At 43.7% G+C, this 21,076-nt stretch overlaps 1 protein-coding gene across 1 annotated transcript; it reads right to left on the minus strand.

Moving 5' to 3' along the window:
• Positions 1 to 16,435: 16,435 nt before the first annotated feature.
• LOC145410776 (heat shock cognate 71 kDa protein) lies at positions 16,436 to 20,577 on the minus strand. The gene is made up of 2 exons (XM_080280877.1): positions 20,503 to 20,577; positions 16,436 to 18,630 (listed from the first exon to the last, which is right to left on the minus strand). The coding sequence occupies exon 2, from the start codon at positions 18,625 to 18,627 to the stop codon at positions 16,678 to 16,680; it is 1,950 nt and encodes a 649-aa protein (XP_080137003.1). The 5' UTR covers positions 18,628 to 18,630; positions 20,503 to 20,577; the 3' UTR covers positions 16,436 to 16,677.
• Between the last annotated feature and the right edge of the window lie 499 nt (positions 20,578 to 21,076).

The following is a 21,076-nucleotide window of genomic DNA, read 5'->3' on the forward strand; positions in this document are numbered from 1 at the left end:
GTCAACAAGGTAGTTAATGAGAGGCAGGTGACATACCTGTGGTAGTGGCGGTGTCTGGTCCTATGGTCATGCCTGTGGTATTAAAATGTCGTGTTTAAGCATGTACTTTTCTTTTATTAGTATGTGATTAGCAGTATGTCAGTACGATAAATCAATGTCAGTCATGTATTAATGGCAGAAAATATCAAATGATCTGGACAAAGTAGCTGAATGGTACAGATGTTTGTCAGATAAGCTGAAAATGCAGGATGTGTCATTCTACTTTCTAATGTTTTTGCTTTTGGTATTATTCCATACTTATCTGGACATGAACCCTATGGACTGCAGGAAACCATCCATTTCACCTGAGTACTACCGGAGATTTCTTGTTGAGTCTGTGTTAAAAGATTGTCTATTTTTTGCAAGTAATGTACATAAGATGAGTACTTGTGCTGTTGTTGAGCTGGGGCTCCATCACAGTGAGGGCACAGTGGATTGTTTGTGAGTTGTACTATGTGTTTGCACTAGAACAGGGAAGAGTGATGGCCACATTATAGTGGTGGTAGGTGCATTAGCATCTCTGGGAACGACTGCTTATAAGGAATGAATGTCTTTGCGAGTTTGATAAATGATACTGCTCGACTGGAGGAATTGTATGGCTGTGGTGGCTGTTTTTCTGTGTGTGTTAAGTCTGATCTCAGAAATTATTCTAATATCTGCAGCCTACAATGGTTTACAATGTCGATTTTCTGGCTTAACATTTAGTATTTAAAACAGCACAAACTGTATATAGACCAGTTAACACCCTAATTATATATGAATGAAATGATATATTTGAAAGTCTCAAGGAAAGTTCAGTAGGTCATCAGCAGGATATAATATATAAAAGACAATTGTATTTTCAGAAGCACCAGGGAGCAGCTACTGGGAAGCCTAAAAAGTACGTAAAGATTTTCCGCCTTCATTACCATTATAGCTCAAAGTGTAGCTAGGGCCTACATGGGACTGGTATTGGTGGGCACTGTATCGATGGTGGCAATGTATCGATGGTGTGACATAAATACACTATTTTTGACGAAGTGAAGTTTGAACAACGGTGGCTGGTGTTGACCCGTGAAGTTATAGCACTAACTATTGTTACGATGAATGTAATGATCAGTGTGACCATGATAAAGGTGGGTAAGTTTGTGAAAGTGACTCACCTAGAGTAGTTTGGCTGCCTGACTGGACAGTGGTCGCTGCTGTAAAATATTGTGTCAGGTTTTAAAGTGTTCACTTACTGTCAACTGTACTAAACTTCAGAACAAAACTATTACTACATATCAAACTTCCTCCCTATGTTGTAACCCACCCGATATTCTCAATAAGTTATTGTGCCATTTGACTCATTATGTTGCATGATTGTAGGTGGGTCGTATTTAAGGTTTGAGTCAGCAAAGGTAATTAATGAGAGGCGGGTGACATACCTGTGGTAGTGGCAGTGTCTGGCCCTGTGGTCATGCCTGTGGTATTAAAATGTAGTGTTTAAGCTATGAACTTATGTCTTCAATTAGTATGTGATTCACAGTATGTCAGTACGATAAGCCAATGTCCGTCACGTATTAATAGCAGAAAACAAGAGGTGTTTGGCCAAAGTAACTGGATGGTAAAGTATGTTTGTCAGATAAGCTGGAAATGCATGATGTGTCCTTATACTTGTTGTTGTTGTTGTTTTTGGTATTATTCCATGCTCATCAAGACCTCAACCCTATGGACTGTAGGAAGTCAACAATTTCAGCCGGGTACTACTAGATTTATTTCTGCTGTTGTTAAAAGATTATTCATTTTTTTCCAAGCGAACTGTATGAGGTGAGTACGTGTACTATAGGGTAAGGGCGGCATCACAGTGAGGGGACAGCGGATTGTTTGTCAGTTGTATTTTGTGTTTGTACTGCCACAGGGAAGGGTGATGGCCACATGATAGTGTCGCTAGGTGCTTTCACGTCTCTGTCGGAAGGACTGCTTATGAGGAATGAATGTCTTTGAGGTGTTCATAAATTATGACGTTTGACCAGAGGAATTTGTGGTGGATATTTAGTTGTGTATGTGTGTCAAGTATGATTTCCGAAATTCGTCTACTGTCTGCAAACTACAATGGTTTATAGTTATGATGTTGTGGCTTAACTTTTAATATGTCAAACAACACAAACTGTATACAAACCAGTTAATATCTGAAAGTCCCACAAAAGTTTAGTGCTTATCAGCATTATATAATCTATAAAACACAAATGTATTTTCAGAGGAACAAGGGAGCCGCGATTTGGGAGTCTGAAAAGTACTTCAAGATTTATCGCCTTGGTTACAATTATTTTTAGCTCAAAGTGTAGCTAGGGCCTACATGTGACTGGTATTGGTGGGCACTATCGATGGTGGCACTGTATCGATGGTGTGACATAAGTACACTATTTTTGACGAAGTGAAGTTTGAACAACGGTGGCTGGTGTTGACCCGTGAAGTTATAGCACTAACTATTGTTACGATGAATGTAATGATCAGTGTGACCATGATAAAGGTGGGTAAGTTTGTGAAAGTGACTCACCTAGAGTAGTTTGGCTGCCTGACTGGACAGTGGTCGCTGCTGTAAAATATTGTGTCAGGTTTTAAAGTGTTTACTTACTGTCAACTGTGTACTAAACTTCAGAACAGAACTATTACTGTATATCAAACTTCCCCCCTATGTTGTAACCAACCCGATATTCTCAATAAGTTATTGTGCCATTTGACTCATTATGTTGCATGATTGTAGGTGGGTCGTATTTAAGGTTTGAGTCAGCAAGGTAATTAATGAGAGGAGGGTGACATACCTGTGGTAGTGGCGGTGTCTGGGCCTGTGGTCATGCCTGTGGTATTAAAAATGTAATGTAAGTCATGTAATTGTTTCTTTTGTAGTTTTCTGTGGTTTTGGTCAAATCGAGGCAGTAAACTGATCGTTACTGAATATGTGAATACATGAATGCAGAAGAAATACTATGAACAGAGTTATTGGGTGGTATGGTTACTGCATGTTTGTTATACAGGCAGGAAATGCATAGCTTGCTCTGTGGAACAGTTACATGCATGATTTCTCACTCTCGAGGTATTATAACACAATGGAGCCTCTGATGAATGTTTATGTGGCCTAAAAAGTAGGTGGTGGTGACTCGATCTGCTTAATGATGATATGACGAAAGTGGGATTGATAGAGATATACTAAATATATAACACAAAAATGCCAATGAGATAAAACAGTTCCATTCAAGTGTGCACCCTAGATCTACAATGTGACGGTGTTACCAGCTACAGTAATAATCATGAAAAAAATGATGTCGACACAATGGATCTGCAAGAACAATAACACGTGATGAACCAAGACGTCATGATACTGTACAAAGTGTTTAGCTGAATGTAGCGGTCAGTGTGGTCATGATATGGATGGGTAAGTTTGAAAGTGACTCACCTACAGTAGTTTGGCTGCCTGACTGGACAGTGGTCGCTGCTGTAAAATATTGTGTCAGGTTTTGAAGTGTTCACTTACTGTCAACCGAGTACTAAACTTTAGAACAAAACTATCACAATATATCAAACATCCTCCCTGTGCTGCACCCCACCCGATATTCTCAATAAGTTATTGTGTCATTTGAATCATTATGTTGCATGATTGTAGGTGGGTCGTATTTAAGGTTTGTGTCAACAAGGTAGTTAATGAGAGGCAGGTGACATACCTGTCGTGGCAGCGGTGTCTGGCCCTGTGGTCATGCCTAGGGTATTAAAAATGTAGTGTTTAAGACATACTGATTTCATCTACTTATATGTTTATCAACATATCGGAAAGGAAAACAAGGGATTATGTTTCATATGTGTTAATGAAAACGAAGCAGATGTGTGCTTGGACAAGACATTGGATGGCGTTCGAAGTTTCTAATGAAATCTAAAGTGCATGAGGTGTTTTGTTCTAATGAACTATATATAAGTGTGTAACTGCGGTTATTTTTCACTTCTATGATTTTATATCACCATGGAATTTGTTACACCTAAATTCTTAAGATGTAACAGAGCTATTTTATATGTTAACACAGTTGCCAATACAAGGCACTGATTTATATAAAGTATCCTTTCTAGACGACTAAAATGTTAGTGAGAGGAACAATAAGCTGACTGACAGCATCAAGACTACAGTACTGCTGTCTGTGTTTTGGCGGGTACCCCTTCACCGCACCCCTCTGTCCACTGTATCCCTCCGTTTACGGCGATATAAAATATTGGCAAAGGAAACCCAGAGAGTCACGATCCACGAAATTTACCTAGACATACAACTACGGAATGTTTGTTGTAAAGCTCCCTGCGGCCACCAACGTTACATACCGTAAATGAATAACTGAAGAGAAACGGCACTGGGACGTCTTATCTCTTTAATGACAATTCATACTTAAAGGTGGTAGGGATAATCCACAAGCCCACAGAGAAACATCTTCATCATCATCATCATCTTCCAGACTCCCTTTCCCACCTTCGAATGGGGTAAGGTAAGGTCCAGAGAGAATGAGATAAAATGAATAACGTCCCTTCCTAAAGATACATGGTAAGTCTGAAGCCCATGACAGGCGACTTTTAACTTACTTCACGTTAAATGAGTGCCAACCATTTGTTGTCGTATTACCTATGTCATTACTTCTTTTCTGTGTCCGGCTCTGGGTGTAAATTTAACAACCCTTCCCCTGAGGCCCAGCAGTCCTCTTACGTACCACACACTTTCAAAGGTCACAAACTCGGCGCGAATACCCACCGCGGATACTGAGAACACGCAATGGCTGGCGATGAGGCTTTTGCAAGATAATTAAGTCTGTCTGAACCACTTTAACCTGATGACGTCTTTTTGTGGTTTATTCTTGCCACAACCAGACGATTATCTTCAGCCTCGGAGGGCCCCTGGTACAGAAGAGGTTAGCGAGCTTTGTATTTAACCTTTGCAGTTCTGTCTCTCCCAGGCTCAAAAAATCGTCTGGAGCGAGAGATAACTAATACGTCGTCGGAGTGAAGGGTAAACGAATTTCTGATCATCGACCTGTTCCCTATTACTCCAACCCAATCAAACTCGCGTCCATTCCAACAGATCAATTCACTAACCACTTAAGCATCACCTACCGCTAGTCGAATCACCAGGTGGAGCTGTGGTGCCACTATCACCGCCACTGGAAGAAGCGGCTGAGGAGAAATAATGAGTCTAATCAGTAAATAAGTAACAAATAGTTGAGTAAGTAGTAGATAAGTAACATCAGCGCTATCAAGTAATATCAACTATCAAACGCCACTGGAGGGAACAGCGGAGGAGAAATAAAACGTAATAAAAGGTAAATAGATAGACATGGAATAAGTAATTAGGTGAGCAATACGTAGATAAGTAATGAGGAACTGAGTACTGTTAAACAATACAGTATGTAATTAAGTAATAATTAGTTAAGTAATTAGTAAATGGGCAATGTGTGCATGGGTAAGCACTCGAGTTGTTGTCGTTATTGCTCAACCCTGGTCCGTCCGACAGAGCAAACCCGTCGACCACAGGTAAGCAACCACCCCCTGTGGAGTTGTCTAAGTTCCCTACACCGTTGATGATGTGTCTGTGTCCCAGTGTGGCATGCATTGTTCAGTGCTTCATTATGTGTGTTATGTTCCGGGCACATGTAGCTGTGATTCCACCCAGCCCAAATCTAAGCTGGTAGCTGAGGAGGGCTAGGTGATGTCCTGCGCTAAGCCTAGCTGGTGAACACGATCATATCTGTTTAAGGACACCTCGAGTGGGTGGATGTCAGGAGTGGGGGGGGAGGGGACTGTAGTATGGTGTCCTGATCGAGGTGTTGTATTGCCCTGTGTGTGAAGTGAGTATGTAGGCGTTTCTTCATTGCCAGTGTTAAAATGTCTCTGGGGGAGGATATTGTGGTAGGGGGTTTGCTAATGTTTGCGTGGTGATTGTTTTATCTTTGTGTGTTGTGTGTCTCTGTAATGTAGCGACGGGGATGTTGTGCACTGACGCAAGTTGCTGCAAAGATCGTGTGCCTCTTATTTTAGGGTAGTCTCTGACAGTAAGGACTTCAGTTCCAGTAGTGAGATGTAGAAGTAGTTCTGGTGCAGCTAGTGGGCGTTGTTCTTCATGGTTTGCATGATGCTGTAGTAGGTATTAGGATGGAAACCCATGCCGGGGAAACACAGGAAATCGCTGATTTTATGTATTGTTTATAGAGTAAGGAGAGTGTTTCTTTTTGCTGCCTAAAGTTTGGACCTGTAGTTGTCCTTTACTAGAGAGGTCTTTTCTAAATTCCATAAAATCATCCGCTCAGTGGCCAGAGTGAAAAATAAGTCCATCACCGTAGTCATGGGGCGAAGGGGGCGTGTCGGTACTTACGGGGGGGAGGGGAAAAAGAAGGAGAAGGGAAAGGGAAGAGGAAGGGAAGCGGGGAAAGGGAAGGGGTGTGGAAGGGGAGGGTAGAGAGGCAGATACGAGAAGAAAGGGGGGGGGGAAGGGAGACAGCAGACGAGGTTGGAGAGGAGGAAGGGGGAAGCGTTGCTGGGATGGCAAAGATAAACAAAACCTAAACTAATTCTTTGCTCCGCTTATCTACCTTTTTACTTTCACTTCCCACCTCCCTCCCTCCCTCCCGCCTTCCTTCCTTCCCTCCAAACATTCTCATTACATCTTCACCTCACTCCCTCTCCCTCTCCCTTCCTCCTTCCCCTTCCTTCCTCTCTCCCACCCTTCTCCCTTACCCTCCTCCTCTCCCTTCCTCTCCTCTCTATCGCCTCATTCCCTCCTCGTACTCCCCACATACTCATTTCACCTCAATCCTTCCTTCCCTCTCCCTCTGTCTATCCGTCTCACTCCCTTAATCCCTCCCTTCCTCTCCCTTCTGTCCATCTCCTTCTCTTCCTCCTTCCCTCCTTTCGTCCTGATACTTCCCTCTCCTCAATTCTCTCACTTCCATTGAGCCCTACCTCTCTTCCTAATTTCTGCCTTAGTCCATTCATTTCTCAGTCTTTCCTATACTAATTTCTCCCCTCTCCAATCTCTCTCTCTCTCTCTCTCTCTCTCTCTCTCTCTCTCTCCTTTTCCCATCCTCCCTCCCCTCCCCCTTTTCCTTTCCTATTCTTCTCTCCTACCCTCCTCTTCTCCCTCTCCTTCTCCATTCCTCTCCTCCCTCAGAACCTTAATCGTCCTGACCCTCCCTCGCTCCCCTTTTCTCTTCCCACTCCCCTTCTCCCTTCAACATTCCCTATTTCCCCCCCCTCCTCCCCTAACCTTGAGTGTGTGGTCAGTAGTGATATTGATTCTCTCTCTCTCTCTCTCTCTCTCTTTCTCTCCGCATACTTCCAAATTCAACACTTAAAACTCCCAATCATGCTCAAAGTTGAATACCACACACGCTAATTAACCCTTGCCATACATGTGAAATAGACTTCCTCAAGATTTACGAGAAATTTTCAAAGGACCGATGATAGTAATGTGCCTTGAGGGAGCCTGAATATGTGGTTAGTCTGCCACTCATCGGCTGAGGTAGAGGGCAGTCGTGCCGTGTTAATGCAACATCTTGGCTATTATATACACAATGACCCTTAACCTGCTATACGCTAAGCTTTCTCTGCCAGACTGCCTACACTAAACACTGGAGAAAACCAGAATGTCTCACTGGAGGGCTGCTGTATGATAAGAGTACATTTTTTTCCTTTTAGGACCAACAAATTCCTGAACAGCTGTTGGTTGCACAAATCTAGTTCCTTCTCCCAGTTTCTCATCACACAGTCATAATAACTTCGTACACCATGACCAGCTATTGCAGAACCCATTTTCATAGCCTTTCATTTTACTGATTATAGTAGCGGAGAGTGCGAAAATATTATGTACCTTTCGTAGATACAGAGCCAGCACATTTGACAAATGACAGGGCTAAGTCACACACCAAGCTAGGAGAAAAAAGCCATCTGAAACATTTATCATACTCAGATAATTTTTTCATTGAGTTCTGTTTTGATTTCATAATGAATGACCACACTGAATGTGTTGTGATACAGCTGCATTAATGACTTCACCCAAGTGGTGTGCATGGATTTAAATGCCATATAACCAACTTCCAGTCCAAACGCAGTGATTGTAAGAGTTATCCTTATTTGTGTTGGGGTGTTTGTAGCCGAGGTAAACAAAACAAAAAAATGTCCGACCAGAGGAGGTAGAACTATAAATTAAGCCTCCGACCAGCAAATCGTTAACCGAATCTATTGAGACTGAACAGTCCTATTCAGAAAAATTAGTCTTATGTTGTTAACTTGACAGGATTATGTCTTAACCTCCAGAACTGTCAGCATAAGACCCAGATCAGGACCGAAGGATATGATTTTCAGGGTAGCATCATTGTGTTTGGCTTGGATGACCTGCAGACACCAGATGTTATCATCCGAAAGACAAGTAGAAACAGGTCTAGTCTGCACTAACTATGGGTAAATTACCATAAAGACCTCACATAATACTGGCTGGTATTCATCATACTCAGAAATACTTCTCTGTAATTGATGTGTACGGTTTCCTCTCCATAGCTCTACAATATACTGTATATACTCGTATTTTTTTTTTTTTTACCTGAGGAGGTAGTTGTTCCTCCTGGACCTTCTGCTTCAGTAGTTGTTGTAGGAGCTGGACTTTCTCCTGCGGGAGCTGTTGTGGGAGCTGGGCCTTCTGCAGGAGTTGTTGTGGGAGCTGAACCTTCTGCAGTAGGACCTGTTATGGGAGTTGAACCTTCTGCAGTAGGACCTGTTGTTGGAGCTGAACCTTCTGCAGTAATACCCGTTGTGGAAGCTGACCCTTCTGCAGTAGGACCTGTTGTGGGAGCTGGACCTTCTGCAGTAGGACCTGTTGTGGAAGCTGGGCCTTCTGAAGTAGGACCTGTTGTGGGAGCTGGGTCTTCTGAAGTAGGACCTGTTGTGGGAGCTGGGCCTTCTGAAGTAGGACCTGTTGTGGGAGCTGGGCCTTCTGCAGTAGGACCTGTTGTTGGAGCTGAACCTTCTGCAGTAAGACCCGTTGTGGAAGCTGACCCTTCTGCAGTAGGACCTGTTGTGGGAGCTGGGCCTTCTGCAGTAGGACCTGCTGTGGGAGCTGGGCCTTCTGAAGTAGGACCTGTTGTGGGAGCTGGAACTGCAGTAGGACCTGTTGTGGAAGCTGGACCTTCTGCAGTAGGACCTGTTGTGGGAGCTGGACCTTCTGCAGTAGGACCTGTTGTGGGAGCTGGACCTCTTGTGGGAGCTGGACCTCCTGCAGTAGGGCCTGTTGTGGGAGCTGGACCTTCTACAGTAGGGCCTACTGTGGGAGCTGGACCTTCTGATGCAGTAGGGGATGTTGTGGCTGCAGGTACATCGGTACTCAATGTGCTGCCCTCGGATACTGAGGTGCTCGAGCCAGTTGTGGATTCTGTTGAAAAAAGAGAGACACAGTTACAAAATAATCAAGCAGACAACGCCTGACACAATCAGATAGTCAGTCACCAACAATCCTACAGTCTGGCACCAATAACTACCCTGACAACCCAGGTTTCTGACACAAGCCAACGGTTTTGCACAACCTGACAACCCTACTGCCTTACATAACACAACCCTACTATCTGGCACCACCTGACACAACCCTACGGTCTGGCACCACCTGACACAGTAGGCCTACAGTGTGACTCCACCTGATAACCCATCCACCTAACACAACCCATCAGTATGACACACTCAACATTCTAGAGGTAGCTCAATCGGTAGAGAGGTGGCCTGCAGTCCTACCGGACCCAGGTTCAAATCCCCGCTGGGGCAGGGAACAGTTTGAGGATTTGAATTTCATAAAAGCAGACTTTACCGATCTACCAGAAGACCCGCCGACATGGCGTAAAAATACCCCTGTTAATACCAATGTAGCAGTCCTGTATGAGACAGCCCTAGCATGTATTCAATATGGACAATGGGTGTTAGCGCCGAAATGGTGACATGTTGGGAGCAGGCTGTGAAGCCCATGCCCAGAATCGGACACATTAAAAAAAAAAAAAAAAATCAATGGTCTAACACCATCGGAGTCACTCGTAGGGAGGAAGCGAGAATAAAATGTAAAATTATCTGCCGGTAACCATATCGTGAAAAATGCCTTCGTCTTATATACTGGGTGAATAGAACTCCACTTGAAACTCATCTGACGGTACCTTTACTGTTTCGGGAACGGCTCAGTCTGTTGGAATGGGCGTGGGTGTGGCAGTGGGAGTAAGGAGTAAAATGACGCGAGAGAGGCACTGAACCGGCAACACACAAGAAATAGCCCCGGCAGAGTGGACAAGGAGCGCTATATATGAACCACCCTGTATTCACCATCTTGGCATCACCATACGACCCTTTTCATCTTAGGATCTCCCTTGGTGGCGAAGAGATAATTGAAAGCTGTAACTAACTCATCCAGTCAGAAAAGTTGCTCGTAAACCGGGTTAAATCGCCAAAGATAGCAAGAATAAACTATAATAAGGCCTCATAGTAGTAGTAGTAGTAGTAGCAATAATAGTTATAGTAGTAGTCTATCGCTAGCTAGAATAGAATACTAGAGTTGTCCCGTATAAGACAGCGGCACCAATGCTAACACTTTCAGACTTCTTTGACTCACTCTGTGCTGAATAATAAATGATGTGGGGACTGGTAACGGTAGGACGATGATGTGGTGAAACTGTGATGTGTGGTAATGGTGTGGTAGTGTGGTGATACTAAGGTGATATGGTGTGGATGAGGTGATGATGCTGTGGTGATACGATGTGGTAATGGTGTGCTGATGGTATGATGATGTGGTGGTGGTGCGGTGAGTGTGCTGTGGGTGTGGTGAGAGCAAAATGACCGTTCTAGCTAATATATGATGATAGTGGCATGAGGATATGGTGAGGGAGAAGCACAGGTGTGACTAAAATGTGATGAGGGTGCCTTGAGTTAATGTGTAGGGGATATGGTGAAAGTGGAATGATGATGTGGTGACAGAGGCGAGGGAGAAGTGATTATGTGGTGCAAATAGGTGCGAGAGTGGTTATTGTGTGGTGAGGGACGATGGATGTTGTGGCAAGGTTGTGGTGAAGGTGTGTACGTCGCTGTGGTGATATGCTTGACAACATTGATCCCTGCCATTACCACCACCACCACCACCACCACCACCATTTCTTCTACCACCATCACCATCACCACCATCGCCACCACTACCATTGTACTACCACCACCGCTGCTACTACTACTACTACCATCAGCACCACCAGCAGTGCTACTACAATCAGTACAACCACCATCACCATTACTGTTACCACTGCCACCATTACAACTGCTGTCACCACTACCATCATCACGACCCTCACTTTAAAACAGGACAAATAGGACAGGACAGACACGACAGGACAGACAGGACAGGACAAACAGAACAGGATAGACGGCAGGACAGACAAACAGAATGTACAGGACAGGATAGGACAGACAGACAAGGCAGGATAGGACATACAAACAAGATAGGACAGAACAGACAGACGAGACAGAACAGGACAGAGACAACAGGACAGACAGACAAGACAGGACAGGACAAACAAGACAGGTCAGGACAGACAGGAAAGGACAGGACAAGACAGACGGGAAAGGGTACACAGGACGAGAAAGGACAGACAGAACAGGAGATGGCAGCTTGGGCAGTCAGCTGGATGACAAGAGGGTGGGGGGAGGGACAAGGGTGGAGAGAGACGACCACTTCAACCAGTGCACCTTAAGTGGCTTCCTCGTACCTTCACTTTAACGATGTATTCTTTCCATTACACGTCATTATTCTCGCTTATTCTGCTCATATTTTTTGCAGTGCCATATTTGCATAACACAGGCTACAAGAATATATTAACGCATCAAATGCAAAAATTTATCGATAAGGAAAAGCCTTCACTACACGAGGTCTCCCCAAACAAACAAATGGTTTCCCCGTAGCTAAAAACAAAAATCGCCTGGAGGTAGCAAGATTTGAGAGAGAGAGAGAGAGAGAGAGAGAGAGAGAGAGAGAGGAATGAATGACAAAATAAGAGAAATCCTCAAATTACCTTGAGCATAGACAACACCCCCCACAAGGGCGCCTAGGACAAAACCAGTCCACGGGCGAATCCTCATTCTGCCCTCTGCCCTTCTCCTGGAGCTTGAAAGAAAAGTTGCAGAGGGGTCAAAGGGGGCCGTAGAGGGCAGATATGGCTGTGTAGAGGCAGAGAGAGGGCTAAGAGGACTGAAAAAGGCTGGAGAAGCGAGCTAAGACGCCGTGATTCGCACGCGGTGCGAGGCGATACTGCACTCAGCAGGTAAATTCTACGTCAATAGCAAACACTATTCACTTCCTTCTCATGTCTGAGGTTTTCCGTGATTCCGACGGTAATGCACGTTTTTATATCGACAATTTAATTTTCCCTATCGATAAACTGATCCTCCTTGGCACCAACTTCCTCCGGAAAATGCGAAGAACTACGGAGGTGGAGTGGGAAATCAGACGATCCTGTTACCATCGAGAAGTGTGACGTCAAGTGAAACAAACGCTCATGACAACCCGGCGTCAAACACACACACACACACACACACACACACACACACACACACACCTCGCGACGCCCTTGTACCGCAATCACAGACTTCCAGTTAGTTCACTCTCTTAACTCAATTTCGCATTTCAGGAAAAACAAGGTCATGAGAAGATTTTGTGCGAGAATCAAGTCACAAATATGAAAAGGAAATAGTCGCGAGTCTGTTTGTGAATCCAGACCTGCAATGGTATCCTCGCTTGAAAAGAAAAAAAAAATCATATTCAGGGGGAACACGCATTTTACTATTCACACACACACACACACACACACACACAAAGAAAGCGTGACGTGTGTGGTTGTCATAGGTACTGTTGTCGCGACGGGACAGGCGGTACATGCTGTCAAGATCCCAATATGGCGATTTCCTTACATTTCTGCACGCATGTATGAGAAGGAATGGTTACTGGGTAGGGACATAACTGCCTGATAGCTTTTAAGAGAAGGAAATCACTGGCAGAGATAAGAGCAAACAGTTCACACTGAGTACTGCTGACCCAGTTGGGGGAACGGTGGGATGTGGAGAAAATGGGAGAAGCAGGTTCAGTAAAGGCAAGGCAAGTAGCCTCGACCGACCATTAACGAGTTCAGAACCGTCAATATAATCATGAGCAGGATGGGTAGGGTAGGTACGGGACACTGAGATGAACTGAGGAGGGATATGTGGATGGTCAGTAGCAGCGGTAGGTGTATAATGACTAGCAGGAGTTGCACGTGTCCAGACAGAGGGTCAGATGGTTATCAGGGATAGGTGTGAGAAGGTCAGTACAGATAATGGCGGAATCTCTGCCAAAGGACTGGAGAGAATAGTCTTTGTAGCCAGAAAACCACACCAGGGACATGAGTGCGCCGGATCCAGCCGAAGTGGGTGGCATCAGAGAGAACATCAACCAGTCAGGAGAAAAGTGATGAAGCAAAGGACGGAAATGTGGTCAGCAGGGACCGAGCATATGAATGTGATCAGTAATAGGGCACAGACTGTACTGTATTACTTCAAGAGGTAGGAGCTGTTTGGGGGATGCTGAATGATATGGCAGTCAAGAAAAAAGCGAATATACATATGGCAAAATGTACGAGCAATGAGGATGTTGACCCCCCCGTGAGCCACTGGAAGGAATGCCGAGGAGAAAGTCTGTTGTGAAGAGGGGGTGTTGAGTGTGGAGACATACTGGAAGGGAGAGGGAAGGGAGTGGGATTATATGTACAGTCCCGTACTGCTTCGAGATGATAGCGGAGGACGGCGGCTTGTGCTGGCGAACCTGTGAGTGGAAGCGTAACCGAACATTTTGGTTTTGGCGGTGTTAATGATTAACCCACAAGCAGAAACAGTCTGGTCAAACCTAACTAGGAAACGGAGAAGTGAGGCAAGCAAGGGGATGTAAATGCAGATATCATCAGCACAACTTAAGATCTGAGAGGAACTGGGGAAAGGACCATGAAGGCTGTGTAGTCTGTTCATGAGAAAGTTAAATTGGAAGGAACTAATATCCCCATCCCGGGAAGTAGCCTACCAGTAAGACCGAAGGGTCGGTGACTCCACCCCGCAGAAAAAAAAAAAAAAAAAAAAAAAAAAACGGAAGAGGCGACACAACAGGTAGATTTCAAGCCAGTGAAACAGGCAGTCAGACACATCCAGGTAGTCAAGTTCATCCAAGATGACGTCCCGGATAGAAAGCTAGGTAGCTACGAGGTCAATAAAGACAGTGCGAGAGGATGATGTGAAATGACAGTAATTCTGCAAGGCAACTCGCATGCTGCGACCTGGGACGAAACCGAAGATGAGAGAGATGATCCCGGACGAGATCACCGAGCTTTGCTAAAAGAATTCTCTGGAGGACTCTGTAGATACAGGAAGTGAGAAATAGGCCTGAACTTGGAGGAACTAGTCTTGGGGATTAGGATGACTGTGTGCGGACCCACTCCTCCGGGAGAATACCCTCTGAGACAAACAACAGGATAAGGGTCAGCCATATCCCATATCAACATGATCACCTATCATCATCCAGGACTCGGGCTGTATAAAAGTCACCGTTTAAAGTTCACAGTACAGATACAGAAAATTGATTATGTCCTCAGATAAGTAGGGAAACCAAATGTATTACCGATATATATACCCTTCCCTTGCATTTGTATTTCTTGTATGTAAGCTTATTTTTATAACAGTTGCTGATCTTCAACTTTCCTCAGGTAGTTGGTCAGACTTTAAGAAATCGGCAAGTCCCTGTATATATAGTCTACTGCCGTAACTTACAGCACCTCTTTCATGGCGCGTCACCCGTAACAGCTTATGTAAACACCTCTAGTCCATAATCTAAATGTTGTTTATTCTTATTGTACACTAGTTCGTGCTTACCTATGCCGTACTTTGAGTCTGTTCTCTCCCTACAAACTTCGGGATTTCATCCACCCTTGCAAAGTATACAGGCTGAACTGCCAGAATACGGAGTTCATCTAAGGTGGCTACAAAGATAGCTCCAAACTCGTCTCTCATCCCTCCATCCCCAATGTCAGTTCCTGGACAATTCGCCGTCAGGACGATTCGCCGTCACAACAAAGAACATGTAATCATGTAGTGTGTGCACCGTACAAACTGCCCATGGTACTTGGTATTCTCTGGTGAATTCCCAATAGTATTTACAAGTCATAAAGTCCACCTGTCAGGATGTATGTTGAGTACTGTATTCTGAAACATTTACATAGTGGTGCCTGACTATAGATAAAAAAAAACATCTTTTTACGCTTAATTCTGGGTGTTCTGACTTTAAACTGTCCACAAAAAATCCTAAAACAAAAAAATACATTTGGCAGACGACACATTAAGACGCATCAAAAGGTGTCCCGAGATATTTAGAATTGTTTCCCTAAACATTTTCTGTCATAGCATACTACTACAACAAAATGAATAAGGGATAACTAAGGCGTGGAGTGTCGCGTCGTTTAAGGGTTGTATGACTGATTTAGTGATATTAAGAGCTTTGGAATCTAAAAAATTTAGCCACCACTCCTGAAATAAGTGCTTGGAACTTTACGTAGTTTGGCCACGGGCAAAATGCAGCATTGCATCAATTTTGATAAAGGCATGAAAAACAAGTAACAAAAAAAGACAATATAAGGCTTGAAGAAGTTATGATAGAAGAAATAATCAAAGGTCAGCATAACAAAAATGGAAAGTTAAAGGACGGGGGACGATACTAGGTTAACTCCCACCCATTACTACTACTATGCTCTACTGCAGTGTAAGCAGAGTGGTAACTCAGATGTTTTGGAGTCACCAGCAATTGCCACTAGGCTCATCAAATTCCTAAGAAACAAACAAGAATCTATACGGGAACAAACTTATTTTGTGCAGTCACTGCGAGGTTTCACCCCCTTCCGGCATAGTAAATTAGAAACTATGAAAAGATTTCGATTTGTTGTACATACTCTGTACAATTATGTGCTTGGCTATCAAGCAATAGGTTTTAAATATAATGCTTCAAAATCCATGTTCATATTCTAAGTTGTGCTATGCGAGGCATTTCATGAAATTAAATTCATTTGCCTTACCCTTACCTTGTCGGGCAGTGACATTTTCTACGCGTTATTCCTAAGAGTGCCAGAAGTAAAGTCGTGTAAAATTTAACAATCAACGAGATTCTTACCACAGGCCCAGATTTACATCAGTTTAGTGACTTTATGGCTTTACGTCCGTTGTTAACACCATCACTAGCACGTTAACCTGTTACTACTCCCCATTCATGCAGATTGCTATTTTAGCTTGTTTAAATCATAAACCCAACAAAATATGCAGGCAATAAAAAGACACCTTAACACTTGTTTTTATTTTCATGAAAACTGGAATGATCTTAAGAAATGAAACTGGAATGCTTCATAAATTTCCATGTTTACAGGTATGAATCAAATGCATTTAAATTTACATCCTCCTGGTCAAAGATGTTCTAAAAAACAGGCAATTGAATAATACTGAAAACTCCAATCCACAACTTTGGCAATTAAACAGTACTGTACTATATAAACAGCTTCAATCCATCCATGAAACTTAAGATGAACTGAATATTTAATCCACTTCTTCAATAGTAGGTCCAGAGGAGCCACCCGTGTTGGGAGCCCCACCTGCACCAGCACCAGGGAAGCCACCAGGCATGCCACCAGGAGGAGCACCACCGGCTGCCTGGTACATCTTTGTGATGATGGGGTTGCAGATCTGTTCAATTTCCTTCTGCTTGTGTTCGTATTCTTCCTTCTCTCCCAGCTGATTAGCATCCAGCCATTTGATGGCATCATTGCAGGCATCCAAAATTTTGTTTCGGTCCTCCTCAGACACCTTATCCTTGAATTTCTCCTCCTCAACAGTAGACTTCATGTTGAAACAGTAGGATTCTAGAGAGTTCTTTGCTGCAACACGATCCCTCTGCTTGTCATCCTCTGCCTTGTACTTCTCTGCATCCTGGACCATCCTCTCAATCTCCTCCTTGCTCAGACGTCCCTTGTCATTGGTGATAGTGATCTTGTTTTCCTTTCCAGTTGACTTGTCTACAGCAGACACATTGAGGATCCCATTGGCATCAATGTCAAAGGTTACCTCAATCTGTGGTACACCACGTGGTGCAGGGGGAATGCCAGTAAGCTCAAACTTACCCAGCAAGTTGTTGTCCTTGGTCATTGCTCGCTCTCCTTCATACACCTGGATCAGCACACCAGGCTGGTTGTCCGAGTAGGTGGTGAAAGTTTGGGTCTGCTTGGTTGGGATGGTAGTATTACGTTTGATGAGGGCAGTCATGACACCACCTGCAGTTTCAATTCCAAGAGACAGTGGAGTGACATCAAGCAGCAGCAGATCCTGAACGGCCTCTGATTTGTCACCACACAAGATAGCAGCTTGAACAGCAGCACCATAAGCCACAGCCTCATCAGGGTTGATAGACTTGTTCAGCTCCTTGCCATTGAAGAAATCTTGCAACAACTTTTGGATCTTTGGAATACGAGTAGAACCACCAACAAGTACGATGTCATGGATCTGGGCCTTGTCCATTTTGGCATCACGAAGTGACTTCTCCACAGGTTCCAGTGTGCCACGGAACAAGTCGGCACATAGCTCTTCAAATCGGGCACGAGTGATTGAAGTGTAGAAGTCAATACCCTCGAACAGAGAATCTATTTCAACACTAGCCTGAGTTGATGATGAGAGAGTGCGCTTTGCACGTTCACATGCAGTACGCAGACGACGCAGAGCACGCTTATTTTCTGAAGGATCTTTCTTATACTTTCTCTTAAATTCTTGAAGGAAGTGGTTCACCATACGATTGTCAAAGTCTTCACCTCCCAAGTGAGTGTCACCTGCAGTTGACTTTACTTCAAAGATTCCATCTTCGATGGTCAAGATGGAAACATCGAAGGTACCACCGCCAAGGTCGAAGATAAGTACATTGCGCTCACCACCAACTTTCTTGTCAAGACCATAAGCGATGGCAGCGGCGGTGGGTTCGTTAATGATACGCAGCACATTGAGCCCAGAAATGGTTCCAGCATCCTTGGTGGCCTGACGCTGAGAATCATTAAAGTATGCTGGAACAGTGATCACTGCATCCTTAACTGTGGAGCCCAAGTAGGCCTCAGCAGTTTCCTTCATCTTGATTAGCACCATAGAAGAAATCTCCTCCGGGTAAAAGGACTTCTTTTCTCCCTTGTACTCCACTTGAATCTTTGGTTTGGTTGCATCATTAATAACAGTAAACGGCCAATGCTTCATGTCACTCTGCACATTTGGATCATCAAACTTCCTGCCAATAAGACGCTTAGCATCAAAAACAGTGTTATTTGGGTTCATGGCCACTTGGTTCTTTGCAGCATCTCCAATAAGACGCTCTGTGTCTGTAAAAGCCACGTAGGATGGTGTGGTCCTGTTGCCCTGGTCGTTGGCGATGATCTCCACCTTTCCATGCTGGAACACTCCCACACATGAGTATGTGGTCCCAAGATCGATTCCCACAGCTGTTGCCTTTGCCATTTTCTGGAAAAAAAAAAAAAAAATGTTAAGGTGACATAAGCATGTTCAAACTATGCATTATACAATGCATCCATTAAAATGTATGATCTACTTGCTTTGGAAAGCCTCAGTTGCTATGAGTTCAGATAAGAGTATCAGATTTTAAGTCCTGTCAAGGGATAACAGAAAACGGATTAGGGACTCCTTGCTACTGGCATACCTGTGTCTTATCAGCCATCATGTTAGAGTTAAGAAGGGGGCAAGGTCTACTGAATTTTTTAATAGACAGTCCATTTCACATGGTTTAAAAGTGCTAGTTTCCATCATTACTGCTACACTATAACAAAGTTACAGTTGGAATATGATCAAAAATATGCTAAGACAACTATTAATCTTAACCTGCCAGTTAATTTACAGTATGAACAGTAAGAACCTGAGGTTGGGGGAACAATGGTAACAGCCAACAGGAAGGCCATGCATGAATCCAGCTATGACATCCACACATACTGGTCGAGCATCGTTGTGTTCGACTCATGCCATCTAAAACTTCCATTCAGCAGTCCTACGATGCTACCCAGAGATAAAGACTGTACCTTACAATCATCACTTAACCCTTTCATGGCTGAGCTATGATAAAATGATCCAAATGTTCTTAAAGATACAAACCCCAAACTAGAAGTCGTGGCAAACAAAACATTTTATACAAACTGGCGTCCAAGTTTAAGGTACGATTTGATGTTATCCTTCACCCATTAAAAATACTTTTATAATAAACCTATCATGCAAAATACCTTTCTAATCATACACAGTCACTCTAGGTACTTTAAATGAATCAAATAAAATACTAGACGGGCAATTCAATAATCAGCAACCAAGACATCCCTGTGTCAAATCTTACAGCTGCACTGACTCCATAGCTTACATTATCCTTTACCATGACATGAAACCTGACAGCAAAACAGTTCTACAGCTCTCACAAAAATCTAGAGTGCAAGACTGTGCTAAACTGAAATATTCTGCACAAGGTAGCCAGTTATTACTGTTTAGATTAAAATCAGCCGAATCACTAGCAATCTGGGAGAAGGCACGATAACGATTACCTGCTCCCGGCCCGGCCCGCCACGGCAGTCTGGCTATTGATTCCTGCCGGCCTGCCACGCACAGCGGCACTACCACTCCTGCTACATTTTTCAAACTCACTAGGCAAATTTGCGATACTGGTAGACATTAACAGAACCGAGTAAGGAACTTTGGTTCTATTATCGTTTCAACCCCTAACAGAATTACGAGGTATTGATACATTTTATCGGTATTTTAGAAAATTGACACTTCTACGACATTTTCGTTGCAAATTATTTTTATTTTAATCCCAAAGGTTAGGTTATGTTCATGAGCAAAATAAAGTTTGCGACAAAAACGCCAAAGAAATGTCAATACCAAAAGGATCAAAATCTCGTAATTCTGTTAGGGGATGAAACGATAATTTTACAGAAACTTCTCACACTGGCTTCAACTGAATTTTGGGTGCCTGGAGGGCAAGGGAAAATCCTAGCATGGAAAATGACTAAAAACTGTTTACAATTCCAGAAAAATTAAAATACCAGTGGTCCGTGACTATCTAAATTACTTGCACTGCAACTGCACCACAACGGACATTAGGCACAATATAAAAAGTAAAACTAATGTTGCAAGCTAGCCCGTCCCAGCTTCCCCACTTGAGAATGAACCGGTAGTAATGCATCAAGTCAAGACTGACCGCGGCACTCGCTATCGTTCGTGCTGTGCAATGACCTATTTCACAGGCCGCTACAAATCTAAAGCTAATCCCTAAATAAAAACACTGTACATGAAAGCATGGTCTCTACTGATACAATCACAGCGACCCAAAATACTCACGATTCTATAAATAAGTTAAGAATGCAGAAGAATGGATCCGCACTGTCCACACACTCTCCGGGTCTCGGCTGGTATGAGGGTGCGGACCGCAACCGGAAAGGACGACACTACCCATGGAATCTTCTAGAAGCACCTGATGACGTTGTCCAATTGAATAAGAGGATTTCGATGACGTCAGCAGGAGCGTACTGTCATTGGCCAACGTCATCCAGGGCGTGGTACGTGATTGGTCGTAATGCGGCGGGAACTTCCGAGGTGGTAAGGAGCGAGGAAGGCGTACCAACCCTTTCGCCAGCCCGTACCATATGAAAGGAAAATTTCTGGTGCTTTCTATTATCACCCAACGGACATCAAACCCGCGAAAATATTAAAAATAACATTTCCAACAAAAGAAAGCACAACTGTCTGCTCATTTTACAACTGCAGACCGTTTATTGGAAGGCTTTCTGTAAGGTCGTTGATTATATAATTTACATGGAATTTTACATAATAATGTTAAAGGTCAATGGATAACGATAAGTAACCAAAGGGTGAATGAGCAATAATCAGGAAATCATATTAATTTTCAAGTCTT

Source organism: Coenobita brevimanus, chromosome 86 (genome assembly GCF_032717465.1).
Source record: "Coenobita brevimanus isolate Jiangsu-jjx chromosome 86, ASM3271746v2, whole genome shotgun sequence".
NCBI classification, from domain to species: domain Eukaryota; kingdom Metazoa; phylum Arthropoda; class Malacostraca; order Decapoda; family Coenobitidae; genus Coenobita; species Coenobita brevimanus.